Raw genomic sequence first — 19,718 nt, 5'->3', positions numbered from 1 at the left:
GCCTACCACTCTCAGGGGTCTTTGGCAGAAATGCTGTTGAAATTCACTGTCTGTGGGGTGGAGCCCATAGTCACTGCTGCTGGCCTATCCATGCTCTATGTGGGTGTCCTTTCCTCCATTCTGTCCAGTTGGATCCTGCACAGTTCAGCTAGGAAGTTACCTGAGTCTCGTATACACCCTCGATGTCCGGGGCCGACAGCTCAGTGTTGATCTCATTAATGTGTTCTTGGTACATGTCCTCCGGCACTGAGTACTCATAGAGATTGTAGACCATGTTGGAGCGAGGAAGGACTCGATTCACCTGGGGACAATATGGCGATGACCTTGTCACACGGCTAAGTGGTAACGTTTGTTGGACGCACATCTACTTTTACACATGCACACACATCATCTAAACAGTCCTCTGACTTCCAGTGCCCACACCTGGGGGTAAACCCCACAAAGCCCACCTCTCTCAGTGAGTGAAACTAAAAGCTCTGACATAACCTCGAGAAGCCACCTGAGGCCTCTGAAAAGCAGATAAGCTCTGATTGGGTGGGCAGGTGTTCCCAGTTTATTTTCCTCTGTTCTCTCCTGGGTTTAACCTGAGGGTACAGGCCACAAAAACCCCAAGAAACCACGTTTTCTTGGTCACAGGACTGAGACAGGAGCACCTGGGGGAACCAGAGAGGTGGGGGTCCTGGCTAGGAGCAGGTTACCCAAAGGGAAAAATACCCTGCAAAGTCACAACGCCATATCACATCCAAGACAACACAGGAACTCCAGATCTTCTGTTCTCTGTCGTCCTATACCCTCCTCGTCCTCTTTCTACATCCACTTTCTGTTGAATCTTCTGGTTGGAATCGAGTTTCACCTTCTCCACAAAGTCTCTTCAGTCTAGCTCCCAGTTACAAACAAGCAAGTCTCATCTCCTCAACCAGACGTCACTTTGTTATGAGATTCCTAGCACCCAACCGAGAGATGTGCACCAGACAACCACAGTAAACGGGTTTAGGGAGGAGTTAACTGGGAGCTTGGATAGAGACACCCGCTGAGAGCCTACGAGGATACCACAACCAAGGGGAAGAAGGCACGCACAGAGGACCATCCACTGTAGGACTCCATTTATATGAAATGCCCACAACAGGCTAATTTAGGGGCAGAACGTGGACTGGTGGCTACCAAGAGCTGGGGGAGGGGAGAGAATGCTAAAGGGTCCAGAGTTTCTTTTTGAGTGATGAAAATGTTCCGATTGTGAGGGCTGCATGACTGTGAATATACTAAAAGCCAATGAATCGTACACTTGAAATGAGTGAACTGCATGGCAGGCGAATTATATCCCAATAAAGCTGTTAACATCAGAAGGGCCTACAGAGACAGAACCTGCAGTCTCTGACAAATGTCCACCTAGTTCCTTCCCTGCTATGTGGACATCAGATGCAAGAGGATGGCACACCCAAGGCAACACCACCAGCAGCTCCCATCACTGAGCACAGACATCGTTTCAGTGAATTCTTACAGCACCCCAAGAAGGTTCTCAGGAGACGGAAGCTCCAGAACACCTTGTTCAAGGTCAGACAGCTCACTAGGTCTTTGTATCTACAAAGCCCGATTCTTTAGGTGGCCTCCATCGTTGTAGACAACCTCCGAGGCTGAGCATGCAGCTGACAGCAGTGACCAGCAACAGCAGCTGCCTCCTATACCTTGTGATACGAAGGTCCCTCCTCCGCTTTAGCCACCCGCTGGTTCACATAAAACACGCGGGGAATGTTCAGTTTGATGCAGTACAAGTCACTGCTGATGACAGCCCACAGCCTGAACAGGCCAGGTTGGCTAGTCTCGCTGATCTGAAAGGGAAACAGATCATACAGCAGTGTGCGTCTTACCTTGTCACAGAAAGCACTCCATACCTGTGGACAGGCCACCTCCCAGGAGGCCTCCAGCACCAGCCCTGAGCACAGAGGCACGAAGGTAAAGGCCTGTCCTTTCTCTTCCATCCCAGACTGCAGGATCACAGAACAGGATTGCGAGCCAGCCAGACACCCCTTCCCATTGGCCATGCTGCTACCTTTGGGGCACCCCACCCTCCCATGGATAGCTGTCCACACCTGCACAATCTGCCACGGAAGGTCCAGAATGCTGCGGGCGGTTCTTCGCAAGAAGCCCCCCAGCCCTGTGGTGGGCCCGTCTCGGATGGCCCCGGGCCGTGGTGCACCCTCTGCCACCTCCAGACGCTGCCTCTTCTTGCGAGCCAGGCGCTGTCGGGCTTGCAGCTGCCACTTCTTCTTGTGGAACCGAAGCCAGACCAGCCACTCTTCCTGGGACAGATGGCGGAGCAGGTCAAGAGGAGGAGATGGCAAGCACAACGGAGGAGCACGCGGTAAAGCAGAAGCGTCCTTCCACAGCAACGAAACTGTGCAGCTTCTAAGCACTCTGCAAGAACTGGGCATCTCTCACCAACCACCTCAGGGGTCAAGACCCATCTTGGGCTCCTGTGCTACTCAGCAGACCTTGAAGGGAGACAGCTCGGGGCCCGACCAGCATCCCTGCTCCCTCCTCCCACTGGCCACTCCAGACTGCCTAAGGCTTCTTACCTGAGTGGTTCCAAGGGCCGGAGGCTGCCCCAAGATCTCCTGCCAGGGCACTGTCAGCTCCAGGTCCTGTGACTCCTCCTGACTCTCCCAGACAACCCGCTTCCTCTTAGTAGCAACAGGAACTGCCAAGGGGGGTGGCTTCACAAGGCCGAAGTCCTCCATGTCAGGAGCACCAAGGCTCTGGGTCCCTTCCGGAGCCTGGACCATGCCCACCTGCAAAGACCCAAAGGAGACTTAAATCCTTCATCAGGGGATCATCTGAATCGGATACATGCACACAAAGACATTCATTTACAGACTAATCTGTTTTTAACTTTTAATAGTGCAGAGGTCAAACAGAAAATGTCACTCAAGTACAGTCATGTGCTGCAGAATGACATTTCAGTCAACAACATACCACACATACGCCAGTGGTTCCATGAGATTAGTACCATAGACCCGGGTGTGAAGTAGGCTGTACCATCTACGTTTGTGTAAGTACACTCTATGATGCTCACACAATGATGAAATCGCCTAACAACGCATTTCTTAGAACATATCCCGGTCGTTAAGCAACTCATGATTATACCACCGTTATGAAGCAAATGTTTATTTTTCTGTGTTTGCTCCAGAACGCTCTCCTTTTCACAATAAAATATTGTGAAGAATAGGTAAAGCCCCCTTCTTTCTCCCTCCCAGCCCCCAAGCGCAGTGTCTATCCCTCCCCACACACTCTATACTTTTATCCACGTCCATAAACAACACACACCGCTTTAAGATGCAGTTTTATGTAAATAGTCGCATGGTACACATCCTACTGCAACTTGTTTTTTTCACTCAATAATCTGTTTTTGAGATTGACCCCTACTGATACATGTAGACACGGTCCACTCATTCTAACTGTAGGATATTCCATTATACAAATAAAGCAGCCTGCCTATCCACGATGTTCTAAACAAAGAACAGTTAGTTTCTTCTCTTTCAGAACCACAAATTGGGATTCAGCAACCACCCTTCCACGTGTTGCTTGAAGAACTTGCGTTTGCTCTCCCACCAGAAATACGAACAGGCTCCTGTTTCCCCACGTGTCAATACTCAATGTCACTATACTTACTCATTTTTTGGTGTGACGTGGTATCTAAACATTTCATTTTGCATTTACCTGACAGTGAGGTTGACACTGTGGTAGGCAGCCTTCTAAAATGGCCCCCATGACCCCACCTCCAGGGTTCATGCCCCTGTCTGACTCCCTCCTGAGTGTGGGCTGGACCCAGTGACTTGCCTCTAAAGAACAGATTACAATGAAAGTGATGGGATGTCATTACTGAGATCAGGTCATGAAATACTGTGACCTCTGCATTGCTGGCACTCTTTCTGGCTCTTATCCAGTGCTCGCTCTGAAGAAGTCAGCTGCCATGCTGTGAGCTGTCCTATGGAGAGGTCCACGGAGCAAGGAACCCAGGATGGCCTCCACAGGTGAATCCTGTCACCAGCCACCACAGAGAGCTTGGAAGCACATCCTTCCCCAGTCACTGGGGGAAGCCTTCAGACAAGACCACAGTCCTGGCTGACACCTGACTGCAGCCTGTGGGAGACCCTGAGCCAGTGGACCCAGCTAAGCTGGGCCCAGAATGCTGACCCACAGACCACAGAAAGTGTGAGATAATAATACACGTGTGTTGTTTAGGTTGCTAAGTTCGGGGGTCACCTGCTACACAGCAATAGATAACTAATATACATGCTTATGGACCATTTCTAACTTTTGTACTTTCCAAGTATCTTCTTCAAATTGTGACTTGTCTCTTCATTTTATGGTGACTTCTGTGCTATAAAAAAGTTTGCGTGTTTGTTTTTGTTTACTTTCTATTATAAAAATTATGAAAGTACAGTAATGAAATCCTATGTTCTTATTATTCAGATTCAACAATTATCAACATTCATTCTGCCATTCTTGTTTCAGACTATAGAAGATTTAAATTTTAATTGAATTTATCAATCTTTCCCTTTATGATGTGTTTTTTATGTGTACCTTAAGAAGCCCTTTCTGGGCCGGCCCAGTGGCATAGCGGTTAAGTGTGAGTGCTCCATTTCAGCAGCCTGGAGTTCGCAGGTTCGGATCCCGGGCACGCACCGACGCACTGCTTGTCAAGCCATGCCGTGGCAGCGTCCCATATAAAGTAGAGGAAGATAGGCACGGATGTTAGCCCAGGGCCAATCTTCCTCAGCAAAAAAGAGGAGGACGGTTGGCAGTGGATGTTAGCTCAGGGCTGATCTTCCTCATCAAAAAAAAAAAAAAAAGAAGCCCTTTCTACTCCAGCATCATCAGGATAGTCTCCTGTGTTTTCCTCTAAAGATTTTTGTTTTCTTTTTCAATTTAGATCTTTATTTGGAATTTGTTTTTATATTCAGTGTGAGATAGCAACTTACTTCTTAAAATAGGAAAAACCATTCCCCCCAGCATCATTTATTGAATAAGCAGTCTATTCTCTCTCTAATAATTTGTGATGCCACCTCTGTGATGTATCAAGCTGCCATATATATTTGGATATGTTTCTAGGCTCCCTATTAGTTCTATGCTCTATTGTCTTATCAAGATTTACAGTGAGTCCTGTTATATACTAAGATAAATTTCACCTCCTTATTCTTCAAAATTATTTTGGTTATCCTTCATCTTGCTCATCATATGAATTTTAGGATTAACTTGGCAAGTTTCATCAAAAATTTTTTGCAGATATTTTAATTGGAATTATGTTGAATTTTACGGATTAACTTGGAGCAAACTGTCATATTCCTTCCATCCATGAACACGGCATATATCTCTACTTATTTAGGTGAATTTTTATATGCTTCAATAAAGTTGTATAATTTCTTTCCATACAAGTCTTGCACACATTTTGTTACCATGGATTTATTCCCTGGTATGTTACTTGTTATTATAAATGGTATCTTTCACAAAATATTTTCTAATTGTCTTTAGTAAAAAAGAAAGCTATAGATTTTTATATATTAGCTTTGTATCTCAATAGTCTTGTTGAAATGTCTTATTAGTTAAAACAATTTCTGGATTTCCTTACATTTTATGTGTTAACAATTATATTACCTGCAAATGACGAGTTTTACATCTCCCTTTCAATCCTTAAAATTTAACTTGTTTTTCTTGTTTAATTATGCTGGCTAGGACCTCCAAACAATTCTGAATAGAAGTGGTGGTAATAGGCACCCATTTCTTGTTTCTTACTTTAATGCTTCTAATGTTTTGCCATTAAGTATAATGTTTGCTATTGGGTTTTGGTAGACTTTATTAGAGAAGCATCTCATCTTTTCTGATTTTAACTGCTCAAAGTTTTATCGTGAACAGACATTAAAGTTTATCAAATGTTCTTTCTGTATCTATTTGAGATGATCCTCTAAGTCTTCTCCTTTAATAATAAATTAACAGATTTCTCCTAAGATTAAGTAAATTAGCAGATTTCTAAAGTTAAACAACACCTGCCATTCTTTGCATAAATCCTACTTGGACACAATGTTACTGTTTTTATACTCTGCAGAATTTAGTTTGTGGCTATTTTTGTATCTATTGTTCCTAACTGACAATGGCCTGACTTTCCTTTCTTATCCTGCCCCATCAGTTTGTTATCAAGGGTACCAAAAGAGCTAAGGAGCCTTCTCCTCTTTTTTTATTCTCTGAAATAATTTGTTTACAACGTTGGGTAAAATTCCTCTGAAATACCATTTGGGTCCAGTGTTTGTTTCTTTTTAACTATGATCCAATTTTTTAACTGCTAAAGTTCTACTCAGGTTTTCTATTTCTTCTTAGGTCAATTTGTTTTTTTGGTTTTTTTGTTTGTTTTTTCTCGTGAGAAAGATCAGCCCCGAGCTAACATTTGATGCCAATCCTCCTCTTTTTTCAGAGGAAGACTGGCCCTGAGCTGACATCCGTGCCCATCTTCCTGTACTTTATATGTGACTCCGCCACAACATGACTCTACAAGCAGTGCGTCGGTGTGCGCCCGGGGTTCCGAACTGGTGAACCCCGGGCCGCCACAGCAGAGCACGCGCACTTAACCGCTTGCGCCACCAGGCCCTCTTCTTAGGTCCACTTGAATAGTTCTTCTAGGATACTGCCCATTCCATCTGAGTTTTACAACTGTTTAGCAGAGAAAGGTAATTTTCATTTTTTAGGCTTTACTATATCTGCAATTATGTCTGTTTTCATTAAAATAAAACCCAAAATATCTATCTTGACCAAGATTTGCCTATTTCCTAAGTCTTTTCAAAGGTCAAGGTTTGGTTTACTATCTGTTTCATTCATTCGTTTCATTCTACTTCCTGGGTTTACTCTGTTGTTCTCTAATTCTTCCATTGGAAGCTAATTTAATTTTCTATTTGTTTTTCTTTTCTATTATATGCATTTAGATAGATAATATGCATATAAGTACTCTTTAGCTGTATACTACAAATTTTGATAGTAGTTTCATTAATGTATCTAATTTCCATTTTTGACTTCTTTGATGTATGAATTATTTATAAATGTTTTTTCTTTTTTAATTTCCAAACAACATAGTCTATATATAAATTATTTGGAATCTGTCACAACTTACTTCACGGCATATGTACAGTCATTATTTTATGTGTTCTTGAAAAGAATGTGTATTCTCTAATTACTGAGTGCAAGTTATATTTCTTCACTAAATATAGTTCCTAAATCTAGTTAGTTGTGCCACTCCAACCTTACATATTTTTACTAGTTTTTGATCTGCTCAGTTGAGAAGATGTGTTAAAATCTCCCAAACTGACTGGATGTCAATTTCTTCTAATTAGGTAAATTTTTACATTATTTAATTGGAAGCTAAACTACTAGAATTATTATATATTTCTAGTGAATTGTGACTTCCAGTATTATTTAATAACCATCCTTATCCCTACTAATATTTTTTGGCTTAAAGTTTATTTTCTCTGGCATTAATTTAGCTACATCAGCTTCGTTTCGGTTAACATTTACCTGGTTAACATTCACCTGGTATATAAAAGATTAAAAGATTCATCTTTTTAATCTTTCTGTGCCCTTATCTTTTATGTATAGCTCTTATAAATAAGATAAAGTTAGATTTTAAAAATCCAATTTGAGAATCTGGTTTTTAGCAGGAAAGTTTGTATTTTGTTCTGGTCTAAAGCTCATTTTCCATTTTCAGCACCTGAGAATTTTCTTTTTGCTCTTCTGATTTTAGCTATGCCTTTCATTATACTGTCTTCAGCATTTTTTTTAGTGTTTCTAATAGATTTTTATTTTAGTTTAGAAAACTGAAGTCTCAAGGTACAGTGATTCATTCCAAGTTTAATTAGTAGTCTAATTAGTACACCCTATATTTACATATAAGAAGATAGTTTTTCACCCTTAACTGATGAAGCACAATGTGTTTCCTATCACAAAAGAACACCACTGGGAAGAATTAAAGAGTAAAGTACCAAGGAGTACATTTTTAGAAAGAAAGAAAAAAAATTCTAGATGGTTCAATGGAAGCATCCAAAATCAGGACAGCAGCATGGGGACTCTGGCGCTCTGGGTACCCTCGGGACCCTGCCCAGCCCCGACCGTCATGGCCTCCATTGTCCTGGCCAGGGCCCATTACCTGTCTCTTGCCCTCAAGGACGAAGAGCTCACTGATTTTCTTCTGCTTGTAGACGTCATTCTTCTCCAACAGTTTTTTGTGCAGCCAGTCGGGGTGTTTGACACGTGGCACTGGGTTCTTCACCTACACGAAGGTGACACTGATCACTTGTCTGACTCTGCTAGTTGGGGCCAAGACCAAGTTTCTGAGGCTTTGAAGCCACCCTGGCCCTGTTTCCACTGGCTCTCAACCTCACCTGCTGCAGAGCTGCAGGAATCGTGATGATCTTCTGTATGGCACTTCCTAGCCGCTCGATGTAGTAGTCCCAATCCAGAATCTGAGTGTGCAGGAAACGAACAGCAGGGGTGCATAAGAGAAAAGCAGCAGCACTACGCTCCACTCGATGCCGAGCACTGTACTGAACGCTTCATGTGTCTTATTTAATCCTTTTAGAAATTCTATGATGAAAGGTGCCCATTTCACAGAGGAGGAAACTGAGGTAGAGAGCTTAAACGACTCTCTAGATCAGAGCAAGTAGGTGGCCGAGCCAGCACTAGAACCATGAGCCAGAACCCTTGGCCTTAGTCTGTCCAAGAGAACAAAGGGCCTCCCTGCCCCTGGCTTTTCTAGTTTTTCCCTAAAGTGTAACCATTTCCTCACCCATCACATATCAGAAAGGAAGAAGTCAAAAGTGAAGACTTCAGACAAAATAGTGACCCAAGTGAGGGACACTCTGCTCTGTCTAGCTCTCCTAAACTTCTAGGAGCAGAAAAACATCAGCACGCACCGTCCGAATATCAAAGTCTTGAAGGGAAGAACTCTTAAGCCATTTCCGGAGAAAGTGCTTCCTCACCGTGGGCTCTGCCTGGAAAATGGCAAGTGGGATGGCCCTGGGCGAGAAGAGACGTAAAACTCACAAATGTGAAAATCTCCCTAAATCCCATCACAACGTTCATCAGGTGTACATGTATTTTACGTGGAAATAGGACTTAACAGCCTAGGTTGCAACCTATGTTTTCATTTCATGTTGGTATTTTGTATAAACTATACCTTATATCTAATGCTTATCATATTTAATAACTAAATAATACTTCATTTTATTAAAATGTCATGGTTTAACGCACAATCCCCCCACCGTTGGCCATTTGGTCTGTTGTGTTCAGCCACTGTTAACAGAGCTGGTTTACAAATGTCCTTACGTAAGTTATATATTCATGTGCATGCATATAATTAAACATTCTTAAGGTGTTATTTGTTGGGTAAAATACAGGAAGAGTCTATCTGCTTTCCTGAAAGAATATGTCACTCGCAAAGCAACAGGGCCCCTCTTCGATTCATTGGAGGAAATATTTGTTATTATAAAATATTATAAGCATAAAGAAACTTAGAAAGGACACACTTGTGTGTGCACCCACCTGGGCAGCCACACCTAGCCCTATCAAACTTCAAGGCTTGTCACTTTTACTTCACATGTGAAAAAATAAAGACAAGGATGGAGCCCCCTGTGCAGCTCTCCTGACCCTCCTCATACAGAAGTAAACACAATCCTTATTGTGGTGTTTATCAATCCCAGGCAAGCTTTTATACTACTCCTATTTGTATGTACCCATGAAAAAATAAGAGTATCTTCCATGTTTGTAAACTCTACACAGATGGAAGTATACTGTATATATCATCCTGCAACTTGCTGTTTTTGTTCAACAGTTTTTGAGCTCTATCAAGGTTGTAACATGCAGCTGTGATTCAATCATTCCAAAGCCTGTATCGCATTTCACTGCATAAAAAAATACATTTACCCATTTTCTGGTTGATGGACACTCACGGTATTCCCAATTTTGCTATTAAACACAATGTAAACACATGCGGTGGTAATGCAAGGCATGTCCCCAGAAGTGCTCAACTGTGGGGTGAATCAGGCATCTCCTACTTCATGCACTGCTGGTTTCTCTCCAAAGTGACTCATCCACACTCCCGTCTACACGGTGAGTGCTGGTCTATGTGGTTACCAACAACTGGTTTCATCAGACTATTTCCAACCAATGGGTGTTTTTAAATTATGCATTTCCTGATTACTGTAGTTTGAACATCTTTGCATGTACTGTCCATCATTTTTCTTCATTTGTGAACTGCTGGTTCATTTCTGTTGCCTACTTCTTCTTTAGGATGTTTGTCTTTTTCTTATTGATACATAGAAATTCTTTATTTTATTCTGTATATAATCTATTTTAGCCTTATATCAAATTCCTTCTCCTTTTGTTATGTCTCTGGGGATTTCTTTTTAAGAAGATATTGTGTCTCATTCATTTTCTTTTCCCTCCAGGCCTTTCTAGCATAGGTGAGAACACTGATTATTGAAGTTTCTATCTTTATCAGTTATCTACTGCTGTATTACAAACCACCCCAAAACTCAGTAGACTGAAACAATAACCATTTTTTTGCTTGTAAGTCTGTAATGTGAGTGGTCTCGCCTGGGGGAACTCGTGTAGCTGCAGTGGCCTCCGTTGTAGGTGTGGCAGTTGTTGTCAGCTAGGCCTCTCTCTGCTCACGACCTCTCAGGCTCCATGGCCTGGGCCTCTCTCTGCACACGACCTCTTCGCCACACCAGGCAGCAAGAGGCCAAGAGCAGAACACAAGTCCTCTTACAACCAGAGTTCAGCAGTCACATGTCACTCCTGCCACATGCCATTGGTCATAGCAAGTCATAGGACCATCCAGATTCTGGGCAAGGGGAGAAGACACACCTTGTTGTGGGAGGAGCAGCCAGCTCCATTACCAAAGCGTCATGGATGCACTGCCAAGACGGTCTTCAAAACAGTTTCTCTTGATGGTGCTTAGCATTTTCCCGTGTCTGCTCACCTGTTCTCAAGGCTTGCCCATGGAGCCATTTCTAGTCCCCGAGCTCTTGGCAGGAAAACTCAGCCATGGTCATGGGATGACAGGCAGAGTGAGTCCTTTCTTTCATCTTATGCACCAACAACAGGAAAAACCAGGCTGTCAATACTCTGTATTTTCCTGTTTCATTCACACAGTCTTTGCACAACTCAAATGGTCCAATGGCACTGGGTGACAGAACTGCCCTGCTGACCCTGAAGTTTCCACAGTCGGGACTGGACACTGCTATCTGATGGAATCCTTTGCTGTTGCCTTTGTCATGTTCCAAAAGCTAGAGGACATTTCCTTCTGGCCATAAAGGGAGTTGGGAAACTTGGCCCCCTCAGTGCAATGGAGCCTTAGGTGCTGGAGCATTCTGTGAGGCATGCCACTGTGACCTCTCCAGCCAGGGCTGCATCAGTCTCCTTGAGGATGCGAGTGATGTGGCACCCTGTCCTAAACCTGAACTGGACCTTGTGATGGGGCCCATCATAGCTGACCCTCCAAGACACTCCCATACCTCTATGCCTGAGAGGGTGCTTTCGGTCTGGCCTCCCAAGAACCTAAGCCCCAGGTTCTCTGGGGCTCCAGGTGGATGGGCTTACCATGCCCTCTCAGGGGTCCTGCCAGTGCCCCAGCAAGCCTTCCTGTCATCTGATCTCCAGGGGGTCAGAGGTCTAGTCCCTCCCTCTTCTAACACTTGGCTATTCCTGCTCTTTTTAAGGAGCTCACCTCTCTATGGAGGGACAGAGGTTCCACAAAAGACACAGGTTTTCAACATGAGAATCCAAGTCCTTAAGGAATTGCTTCCTTAACCCTGGAAACCCCTACCTCTCTGTGACCGGAGACCCCTCTGGCTTCCGGGAAATGATGTAGCGGCAGCTCAGTCCTGCGTCTTTCACCATCTGATCTCCCAGGAACTCGGCCAGGCGCTTGGCCGTGCTGATGGACGTAGACTTCTGCTCCCCATAATCTTCCAGCTTCCGAGACATGGAACGGTTCTCAGAGATCAGCTCGAACAGCTCAGAATCAGGCATGTTGGCTGCCTGGAGAAAGAGGCAAGGGGCAAAACATCACACAGAGGTAAAGGAGCCTCACCCCAAGCTCACCCTGGACTTTCCTCCCATGGAATCGTGCGTTTCTCTAGCCTGATGAGCCGAAGGCAGCAGCGGAATGGGGCTGTCACCAGCGTACAGCAATACTTAAGAAAACCATGCACAAAACTTTAACTTTTATTAAACTATGCAGAAAATATCAAGAAATGTTTCTTGAGCCATAAGCATCAATGCTGCAGAAAAAGGAGAAGGACAAGACAAGAACTGGTGATTTTTCTTCTAAAAGGAAGAGAAAGACAGGGAAGGGAGGAGCCAAGAGGGAGGAAATAGAGAGAGACTGGCCAGCTGGAGAGCCACTGGAGCAACTGAGGAGCCAGTGGTATTCCTGGTCGAAGAGGAGTCCGAGGGGCCTGAGGACAAACAGCCACATCTGTTCCCGTGCACACGCTCCTTTGCACACGCAGCCCTGACCCCCCGCCCCTGCCCCTGTGCACCCGCATCCCTGACCTCTCGCTCCTGCTCCTTTGCACACGCGGCCCTGACCCCCCGCCCCTGCCCCTGTGCACACGCATCCCTGACCTCTCGCTCCTGCTCCTTTGCACACGCGGCCCTGACCCCCCGCCCCTGCCCCTGTGCACACCTGTCCCTCACCTCTCGCTCCTGCTACTTTGCACACACGGCCTTGACCCCCCGCCCCTGCCCCTGTGCACACGCGTCCCTCACCTCTCGATCCTGCTCCTTTGCACACGCGGCCCTGACCCGCTGCCCCTGCCCCTGTGCACACGCGTCCCTCACCTCTCGCTCCTGCTCCTTTGCACACGCGGCCCTGACCCCCCGCCCCTGCCCCTGTGCACACACATCCTTGACCTCCCACCTCCAACATCCCATAAGATTTACTTGGCTAACGAGAGTTTCGTGTGATCTTCCCCCTTGTGCTTACTCTTGTGTATGGGTCAACTCTATGCAGAACAAGATGATATGCCACGAAACACAGGAAGCCAGAAAAATGTTCTAGAATATTCGAGTATTCCTTTCTCCCAGAAAGCCTCCTCCTAGCAAACAATGCAGGAAAGGAGGGAATGGCATCTGTACAAAGATGTTTGATGCAACATTATTTATAACAGCGGAAACCTGAAGCCTGATACCCAACAGTAGTGGACTGGTCTGTAAATTAAGCCACGCAAACTTGATGAAATACAAAGACTACAGGACAACATAGGCTAATGATAAATTCCACAAGAAGGTGTATTTAAGGATAAGGCAATACTGTCATTTAAGTTGTAGAAATTATGTGTGTGTTTATAGAGCCTACAAAGATTTAAACAATCAGGGGCCAGCCCTGTGGCTTAGCGGTTAAGTGCACGTGCTCGCTGCTGGCGGCCTGGTTTGGATCCCTGGCGCGCACCGACGCACTGCTTGTCGGGCCACGCTGAGGCGGTGTCCCACATACAGCGGCTGGAAGGATGTGCAACTATGACGTACAACTATCTACTGGGGCTTTGGGGAGAAAAATGGGGGAAGAAAATTTTCAAAAAAAATTTTCAAAAAAAAGATTTAAACAATCAAGCTGATGTGATCATCGGTAAGTTTTTCTCTTACCATTCCTGTTACTATTGTGTATTTGCTTCCTTCACAGAATCCTGTCACTGGATGCAGAAACTGAGGGGGATTCTGAGAGGCACTGGAAGTCTTGGGATTTTGTCAGAATTAGCCTGAGTTCATCTGTCACCTGCTCCTCCAGGAGCCCAGGGAATACTGGGTCCCTCTGCCCACAGGATCCCTCAAAGCTAGGTGAGGAGGAGGGCGGCCTTACCTTGCTGTACAGCACATCCAGCCAGTAATCGGCCACCTTGGCAACAGAGCCATACACTTCCTCTAGGGTGCTGCCCTTAAGGAAGGCCTCAAACACTGAGGACTGGAAGATTTTAATCAGCTGCAGCTCCCCGCGGCGCTTGACCTCGAAGCCCTTTAGCTCAGCCAAGGAACCATCCTCGTTGAACACAGCATATCTAGAAACACAGGTGAGCACAGCAGTGAAAGACAGCCTGGGATCCTGGCTTTTTGCCTTCCTCCTTCTCTTTCTGAGCCTCCCCTCCAGCATCCATCAGGCAGCAAACATCTCTCCATCCTGAGGTTTATGCTTCTCCAACATAAAACAGATTTAAGGGCCTGGAGCCTGTAGAACCAGAATCTAACAGGTGGAGAAAGAGCTGGTGGCATCGGTGGCAACAACAGCTTTCCAAACTGAATCAAAAAGGTCATAACCAGAATTGAGGTCTGTTTCCATCCTGGCTCCTGGTCCGTTTCCTGGATGGGTTGGTAAGTTTCATCCTTCCTTTTCCTTTCCCAAGAACAAAGGCTGTGGGACTCCTACCTCTTCTTCAGTTTCTTGCCTTCTTCCTTGGAGGCTGGAAGGATCATGGCAAGGTAGGGTCCATCGACCTCAAAAAAGATGCTGTTCTCCGAGTGGGTGACATAGGTGAGTGAAGAAGGCTCAGCCAGTTCCTGGTACTGATCGTTAGTGAAACCTTCCTGCAAAACAAGCACGTGAAGAGTGGGCAGCCTCACTCATAATTGTCCAGACCTGGAAACAACTGGCTGCCCTCCAAAGAGTGGACGGATCAGCAAACTGGGGCTCTTCTGTATAATGGACACCACTCAGCAAGAGAAAGGCATCAAGTTCTGACACACGTCCAAGGTGGATGAACCAAAGTGCATTCTGCTAAGTCCAGGAGGTTATACACCATGTTTCCATTCATAGGACATTCTGGAAAGGGCAAAATCATCGCCCAAAGAACACACTGGGGCAGCCAGGGTTTGGGGGTGGGCAGAGGGGCTGACAATAAAGGGGCAGCTCTCAGGAATCTGTGGGGTGTCTGTGGATGGAGCTGTCCTGTGTTGCTCTGTGGTGGTGAACACCAGACTCTACATGTGGGTCAAAACCCACAGAACTGCACTCTATCAAGAGAGAATTTTACTGTAAGTAAATTAAAAAGCATTCAACCAGGATATCGAGTGTCCCCAAGACAGATTGCAGACTGGGACAAATGACCCAAATGCATTATTAACATATGACAGAACCCTGCTGAAAGGCTGGGGAAGAAAAGAGCTGAATTAAGTGACTTTGGCAAACCCTGTTTTGACTAGGGAGCATAAGACTAAGGTCAAAAACAGCTTATGCAAACACTGCAGTGCAGCTATAGATTCATTGCTCACAGCAGCACATTCTGATCTGTTTTACACATACTAAAGTTGAACAAATAAGTAAATATATTGAGAAAATTAGAGACAGGTTTCTCACTGCAGAAGAAAGAAGTTACTAATAAAGAAAGGGGACTAGATTGGAGCCAGATATATCAATACAGACTCACCTTATATATTTAAAATGTATGTGCAGATAAACAGAGAAATAAATAGATATGTGGGGGGGGGGGGGCAGCATACATACACACATTTCCTGGCTCAATGCACTGTGAGCAGCTAGAAGCAGTGACACCCCAGCAGCAATGGGCACACCAGCACCTTATTTTGGTTTCTAACACCATTCTCCAGTGAAAGGAACCCAGGCTTCTTGGAGAAATGGCTTATTCTAGGGCTGGAACAGGGAAAATGAGGCTGGAGCATCTCGTAGCACCAGGAAATAACAAAGTGCTTCAAAAAAACCCAAACTCAAACCCAAACCAGAGAACAGGGGCATATCTCAAGAACATGTGGGTAAAGGTGAAGAAGCACCCAGTGGCCAAAAGGGAACAAGATAAGCAAGAAAACACACCAGGACAGCACTGGGCTACAACCCAAGACCACAGATACCCACGAACCCATACTGATGCCACACACGACTAGGTACAGCAGTAAGCGAGGGAATAAGTGGGAGAGAAGTGGACAAGCCTTCCTTACAGGATTCCAGTTAATAAATGTACAAGGAATGAGGGAAATGGAATCACCACAGGGGAAACCACCCAGAAAACACCAGTGCTGACTACTGCAACTAGAGCGGCCGAAGGTGCTGAGACTAGTGGGCCAGAGTTTAGGGAGAAACGGGACATCTGCATAGCCTCAAAATATCTCCTCCACAGTATTTATTAATTACTGTGGTGGCTTTAATATATGGTCAGACTCTGACACTCCTTGGTCTTCGAGGGGAAGCTTAATTCCTCTCCTGGGTTGTGGACTCACTGACTCACTCCCAGAACATGACTGTGGGGAAGCCAGCAGGCAGCAGCTGCACCAAGTGACCGGCAGCGCAGACCCTGACACTGGGCGCCGACAGAATGCCAACACACGGCATGTCATCTCTGTGGCCCTCCTCCAAAAAACCCAAATAACCTCAATCCAATAACAAGAACCAACAGACAAGTCCAAATCGAGGGGCAGTCAACAAAATACCTGAGCAGTACTCATTGAAGTGTCCTGGTCATGACAGACAGGAAAGACCGAGGGGCTGCCAGACTGAAAGGGACTAAGGAGACAGGATGACTAAAGGCAGTGTGGGGTCCTGGAAAAGCTGAGAAACCCAAATAAAGACTGTAGTTTAGTTACAGTGTTGTGCCAACATGAATTTCTTAGTTCTGACAATTGTATTGTGGTTTATAGAAGATGTTAACACATTAGGGGAAGTGGGCTGAAAGGTATATAGGAATTCTCTATCTTTGTAACTTTTCTGTAAGTCTAAAATCATTTCAAAATAAAAAGTTAAAAGCAAGATAGTCTGGGTGCTACGCTGAAGGGGAACGCAGACTCACTCAAGTAACTTTTAAGCACAGCATTTTCGGTACAGATCCGCAGGCTACAGAAAAACAATCTGAATGGTGGAGGAAGCGTGGTCTGAAATTAGGAAGCAGAGTGTGCCAGTCAGAGAGTCAACACAGCCCCCTTTCCCAAAACCCTGTCAGAGCGGCGGCGCTAGGAACCCAGGCTCCGATGGTAGCCCCTCGTTGGAGACCCAGACTCACCTTGACCATGATGTTTAACATGGCCCCAGGGTAGGAGATGGTCACCTTGGGCTTTTTCATGTTGGTCGTCTTGATGACAAAGTTTTCAGGGAAGCTGTTGGGCAGGACGCACCATATTCCATCTGTGTCCAGCTCTAAGGGCCTCCTTCAGAGAAGCAGAGAAATGAGGCCACATGGATGCTGGACGGTGGCCCCACACAGTGAGAACCCAGTGTCAAGTCCTGACAGCAGACAAGGCCCTTCCTGGCCATGAACCCATGAAACGAAACATCCACCAATTTCCAACTCCATCTTTGCCAACCTGTTTCTTCCCACTCCCGGACCTCCCAGCTTTCCCTACTAGGCCATGCCACACCCATGGCTGACCAAAGCGCAGCGCTCACCCAATCTGCTCGATCAGCTCCCGTGCCTGGGTGATGATGTTGGCCCCCGTGAAGCAGACAATGCCGGCCATCTCCATGGAGTACCACCGGGCCCTGCGAAGGACAGTCACAACTAGGGGCGAGAGAGGCTCCCTCCAGAGGGTCATGAGGCAGAGGGAGAGAAGGATGTCAAGAAGGGGATGTCTGAAGCAGGGAAGGAGAACTAAGGCGGAATCTAGCTCTGTGCTGAGGACACTTCTCTGTCCCTAGTTCAGGGTGTGAGGCTCAGCTCAGGAAAGTTCTGGAAGAATGCAGCACGCTGCCACTGTAACAGCTTATGACCTCAGCCTCAGCAGGACTCAATACTAGCCCAGATGGTCACGTGTTCCCCATGAGCCTTCTCCCACTCTGCCCAGCATCATCTCATGCCTTCTCCATTCTCCCAAACCCCAGCTCATCCTCCGACTTCTCAGAGAAAATACAAGCCTGCAGACACCCTCAGCTTCCCGCCTGGCCACCTGACTCATTGTTCCTACACAGGGTCTCAGCTAGAGGTGTCAGGTGACCTGAGGCCAGCCCATTCTGCCCACGGAACTCTGCTCAGGTTCTAGCCTTGCTCTCTGCCCCTCTCTCTCTGTCATTAAAAAGCAACAACAAATATACAAAGGACCCTCCCTCAAACCTAAACCCTGGCGCCACCACCACCTTTCTCCTTCTCCAGAGCTGCTCGTGTTGACCCTCCTCATGCCCCCTACCCACAGTGGCCAAGCCACTTTCAGTGACCTGCTCTCCCCATGGCCCCCACTCACCACTGTGTCCAGTGGACACACTCGGGCCCCACTTTGCCTCACCTCCTTGCAGTGCCCAATCCTGGAAACACCCTCTGTATTGGCTTTAAGACTCCCTACTCCTGGCTTTCTCAACTTCTCAGCTGGCTTTACACCTCTCATTAGTCACACGGTGTTGCTTAGCAACTGCCCAGACCCTCTCCACATCCCCAAATGATGACATTCACTAAGTTATAAATAAGCCAGAAACTACCAAACCGCTGCCTCCAGCCTAGGACATTCAGACAAACACGTCCAGCGATATTGATCTTCCTCGGCATCCTAGACCTTCTGAGTCAGCACGGCCCTGCTGCTCAACCCCCCACCCCAGCCCTGTTCGCTCCCAGATTCCCTGGATGGAGGCCTACAGGTCCCTGACTCTCCCCTCTCGCCCATTCGTTCACTCGCCCTGCAGGCATCCAGAGCCCCCAGGAAGCAGCGCACCCTTTGCGCATGACGTAGCCATAGAAGGAGTTGAGGATGCACTTGTGCGCCAGCTGTAGGGAGTCGTACAGCACCTCCATGTTCCTGCAGCGCTTCACTTCAGCCGCGTCACCCACCTCCATGGCTGCTGAGAGCTTCTTTTTCCACACCTGAGAACCACACAAAGACTGATCACCTCCTAGATTCTCCCAGCTCACATTCTTCAGCCAATGGCCCAAGGTTTCAATAATTTGAAAATTTCAAATCCACAGAAAACACAGTACCATGAAGATTGTACCCACTTCTCCTGGAGGAACTACTGTTGTTTTGCCACATTTCCTTTATTCCATTCTCTCTCTCTATTAGCACAACCCGTTGAAAGTTGTAGATATCATGACCCAACCCCTCTAAATACTTCAGCACACAATTTCTAGGAACAAGGACATTCTCCTACATAACCACAATACCATCACTACACCCAAGAAACTTAATGTGGATATAGCACTGACTTGTCCCTTACAGGGTCTGCACGACTCCCAGGCCAGAACAACAGGGTGGCTTCTCACATGTTAGGAGTCACCTTTAATCTACAACTGTTTCGTGTACGGCAGATGTCCTGAAAGGAGTTCTAAACACAGAGGAACATGTCCACGTCACATTTTTGTTTTGTGAGACCAATGACTAGGAGAAAATATTGTGTTACAGCAACAACCCACTTGGACACCTCAGACTTGGGGCAACTTCACTCTCCTGGGACAGAACCCAGAACCTGACAGCTGGCTGGAGAAGCAAATGAAATTCACGTCTGAAGACCAGCAACAGAGGCAGGGGTTTTGCTCCACCAAAGAGGTCCAGGGGCTTCTAATCCGAGTCCTGTTATTCAATTTACTCTTAGTTACTGCACTCGACAAGTTGAATTACAGGATTTCTCAAACAAGAGACCTCAGAAACCGCTGACAGGCAGACAGCAAAGTACACATCATTAGAGGCAACATCTTAAGATAACAGTTTACTCATTAGCCATCAGATGGACCAACTGCTTATCAGGTCCTGTTTCAAGCACTGGA

General features: G+C 46.1%; 1 protein-coding gene across 5 annotated transcripts in view; it reads right to left on the bottom strand.

Moving 5' to 3' along the window:
- POLE (DNA polymerase epsilon, catalytic subunit) overlaps nucleotides 1-19,718 on the bottom strand; it is a 61,452-nt gene that overhangs the window by 16,494 nt on the left and 25,240 nt on the right. For all 5 annotated transcript variants that reach the window (XM_058531170.1, XM_058531171.1, XM_058531172.1 and 2 more), the window contains exons 21-33: nucleotides 18,673-18,821; nucleotides 17,423-17,515; nucleotides 17,040-17,184; nucleotides 14,462-14,619; nucleotides 13,901-14,096; nucleotides 11,864-12,078; nucleotides 8,949-9,051; nucleotides 8,418-8,498; nucleotides 8,183-8,305; nucleotides 2,574-2,786; nucleotides 2,088-2,297; nucleotides 1,683-1,826; nucleotides 161-301 (exon numbers count right to left, since the gene is read on the bottom strand). In XM_058531170.1, the coding sequence (XP_058387153.1) occupies nucleotides 161-301; nucleotides 1,683-1,826; nucleotides 2,088-2,297; nucleotides 2,574-2,786; nucleotides 8,183-8,305; nucleotides 8,418-8,498; nucleotides 8,949-9,051; nucleotides 11,864-12,078; nucleotides 13,901-14,096; nucleotides 14,462-14,619; nucleotides 17,040-17,184; nucleotides 17,423-17,515; nucleotides 18,673-18,821 (1,971 nt within the window). The remainder of the gene's footprint in view (nucleotides 1-160; nucleotides 302-1,682; nucleotides 1,827-2,087; nucleotides 2,298-2,573; nucleotides 2,787-8,182; nucleotides 8,306-8,417; nucleotides 8,499-8,948; nucleotides 9,052-11,863; nucleotides 12,079-13,900; nucleotides 14,097-14,461; nucleotides 14,620-17,039; nucleotides 17,185-17,422; nucleotides 17,516-18,672; nucleotides 18,822-19,718) is intronic.

Source organism: Diceros bicornis, chromosome 35 (genome assembly GCF_020826845.1).
Source record: "Diceros bicornis minor isolate mBicDic1 chromosome 35, mDicBic1.mat.cur, whole genome shotgun sequence".
Taxonomy (NCBI): domain Eukaryota; kingdom Metazoa; phylum Chordata; class Mammalia; order Perissodactyla; family Rhinocerotidae; genus Diceros; species Diceros bicornis.
Note: the sequence above shows the minus strand (reverse complement) of the source record. Positions and strands in the feature narration are given on the sequence as shown.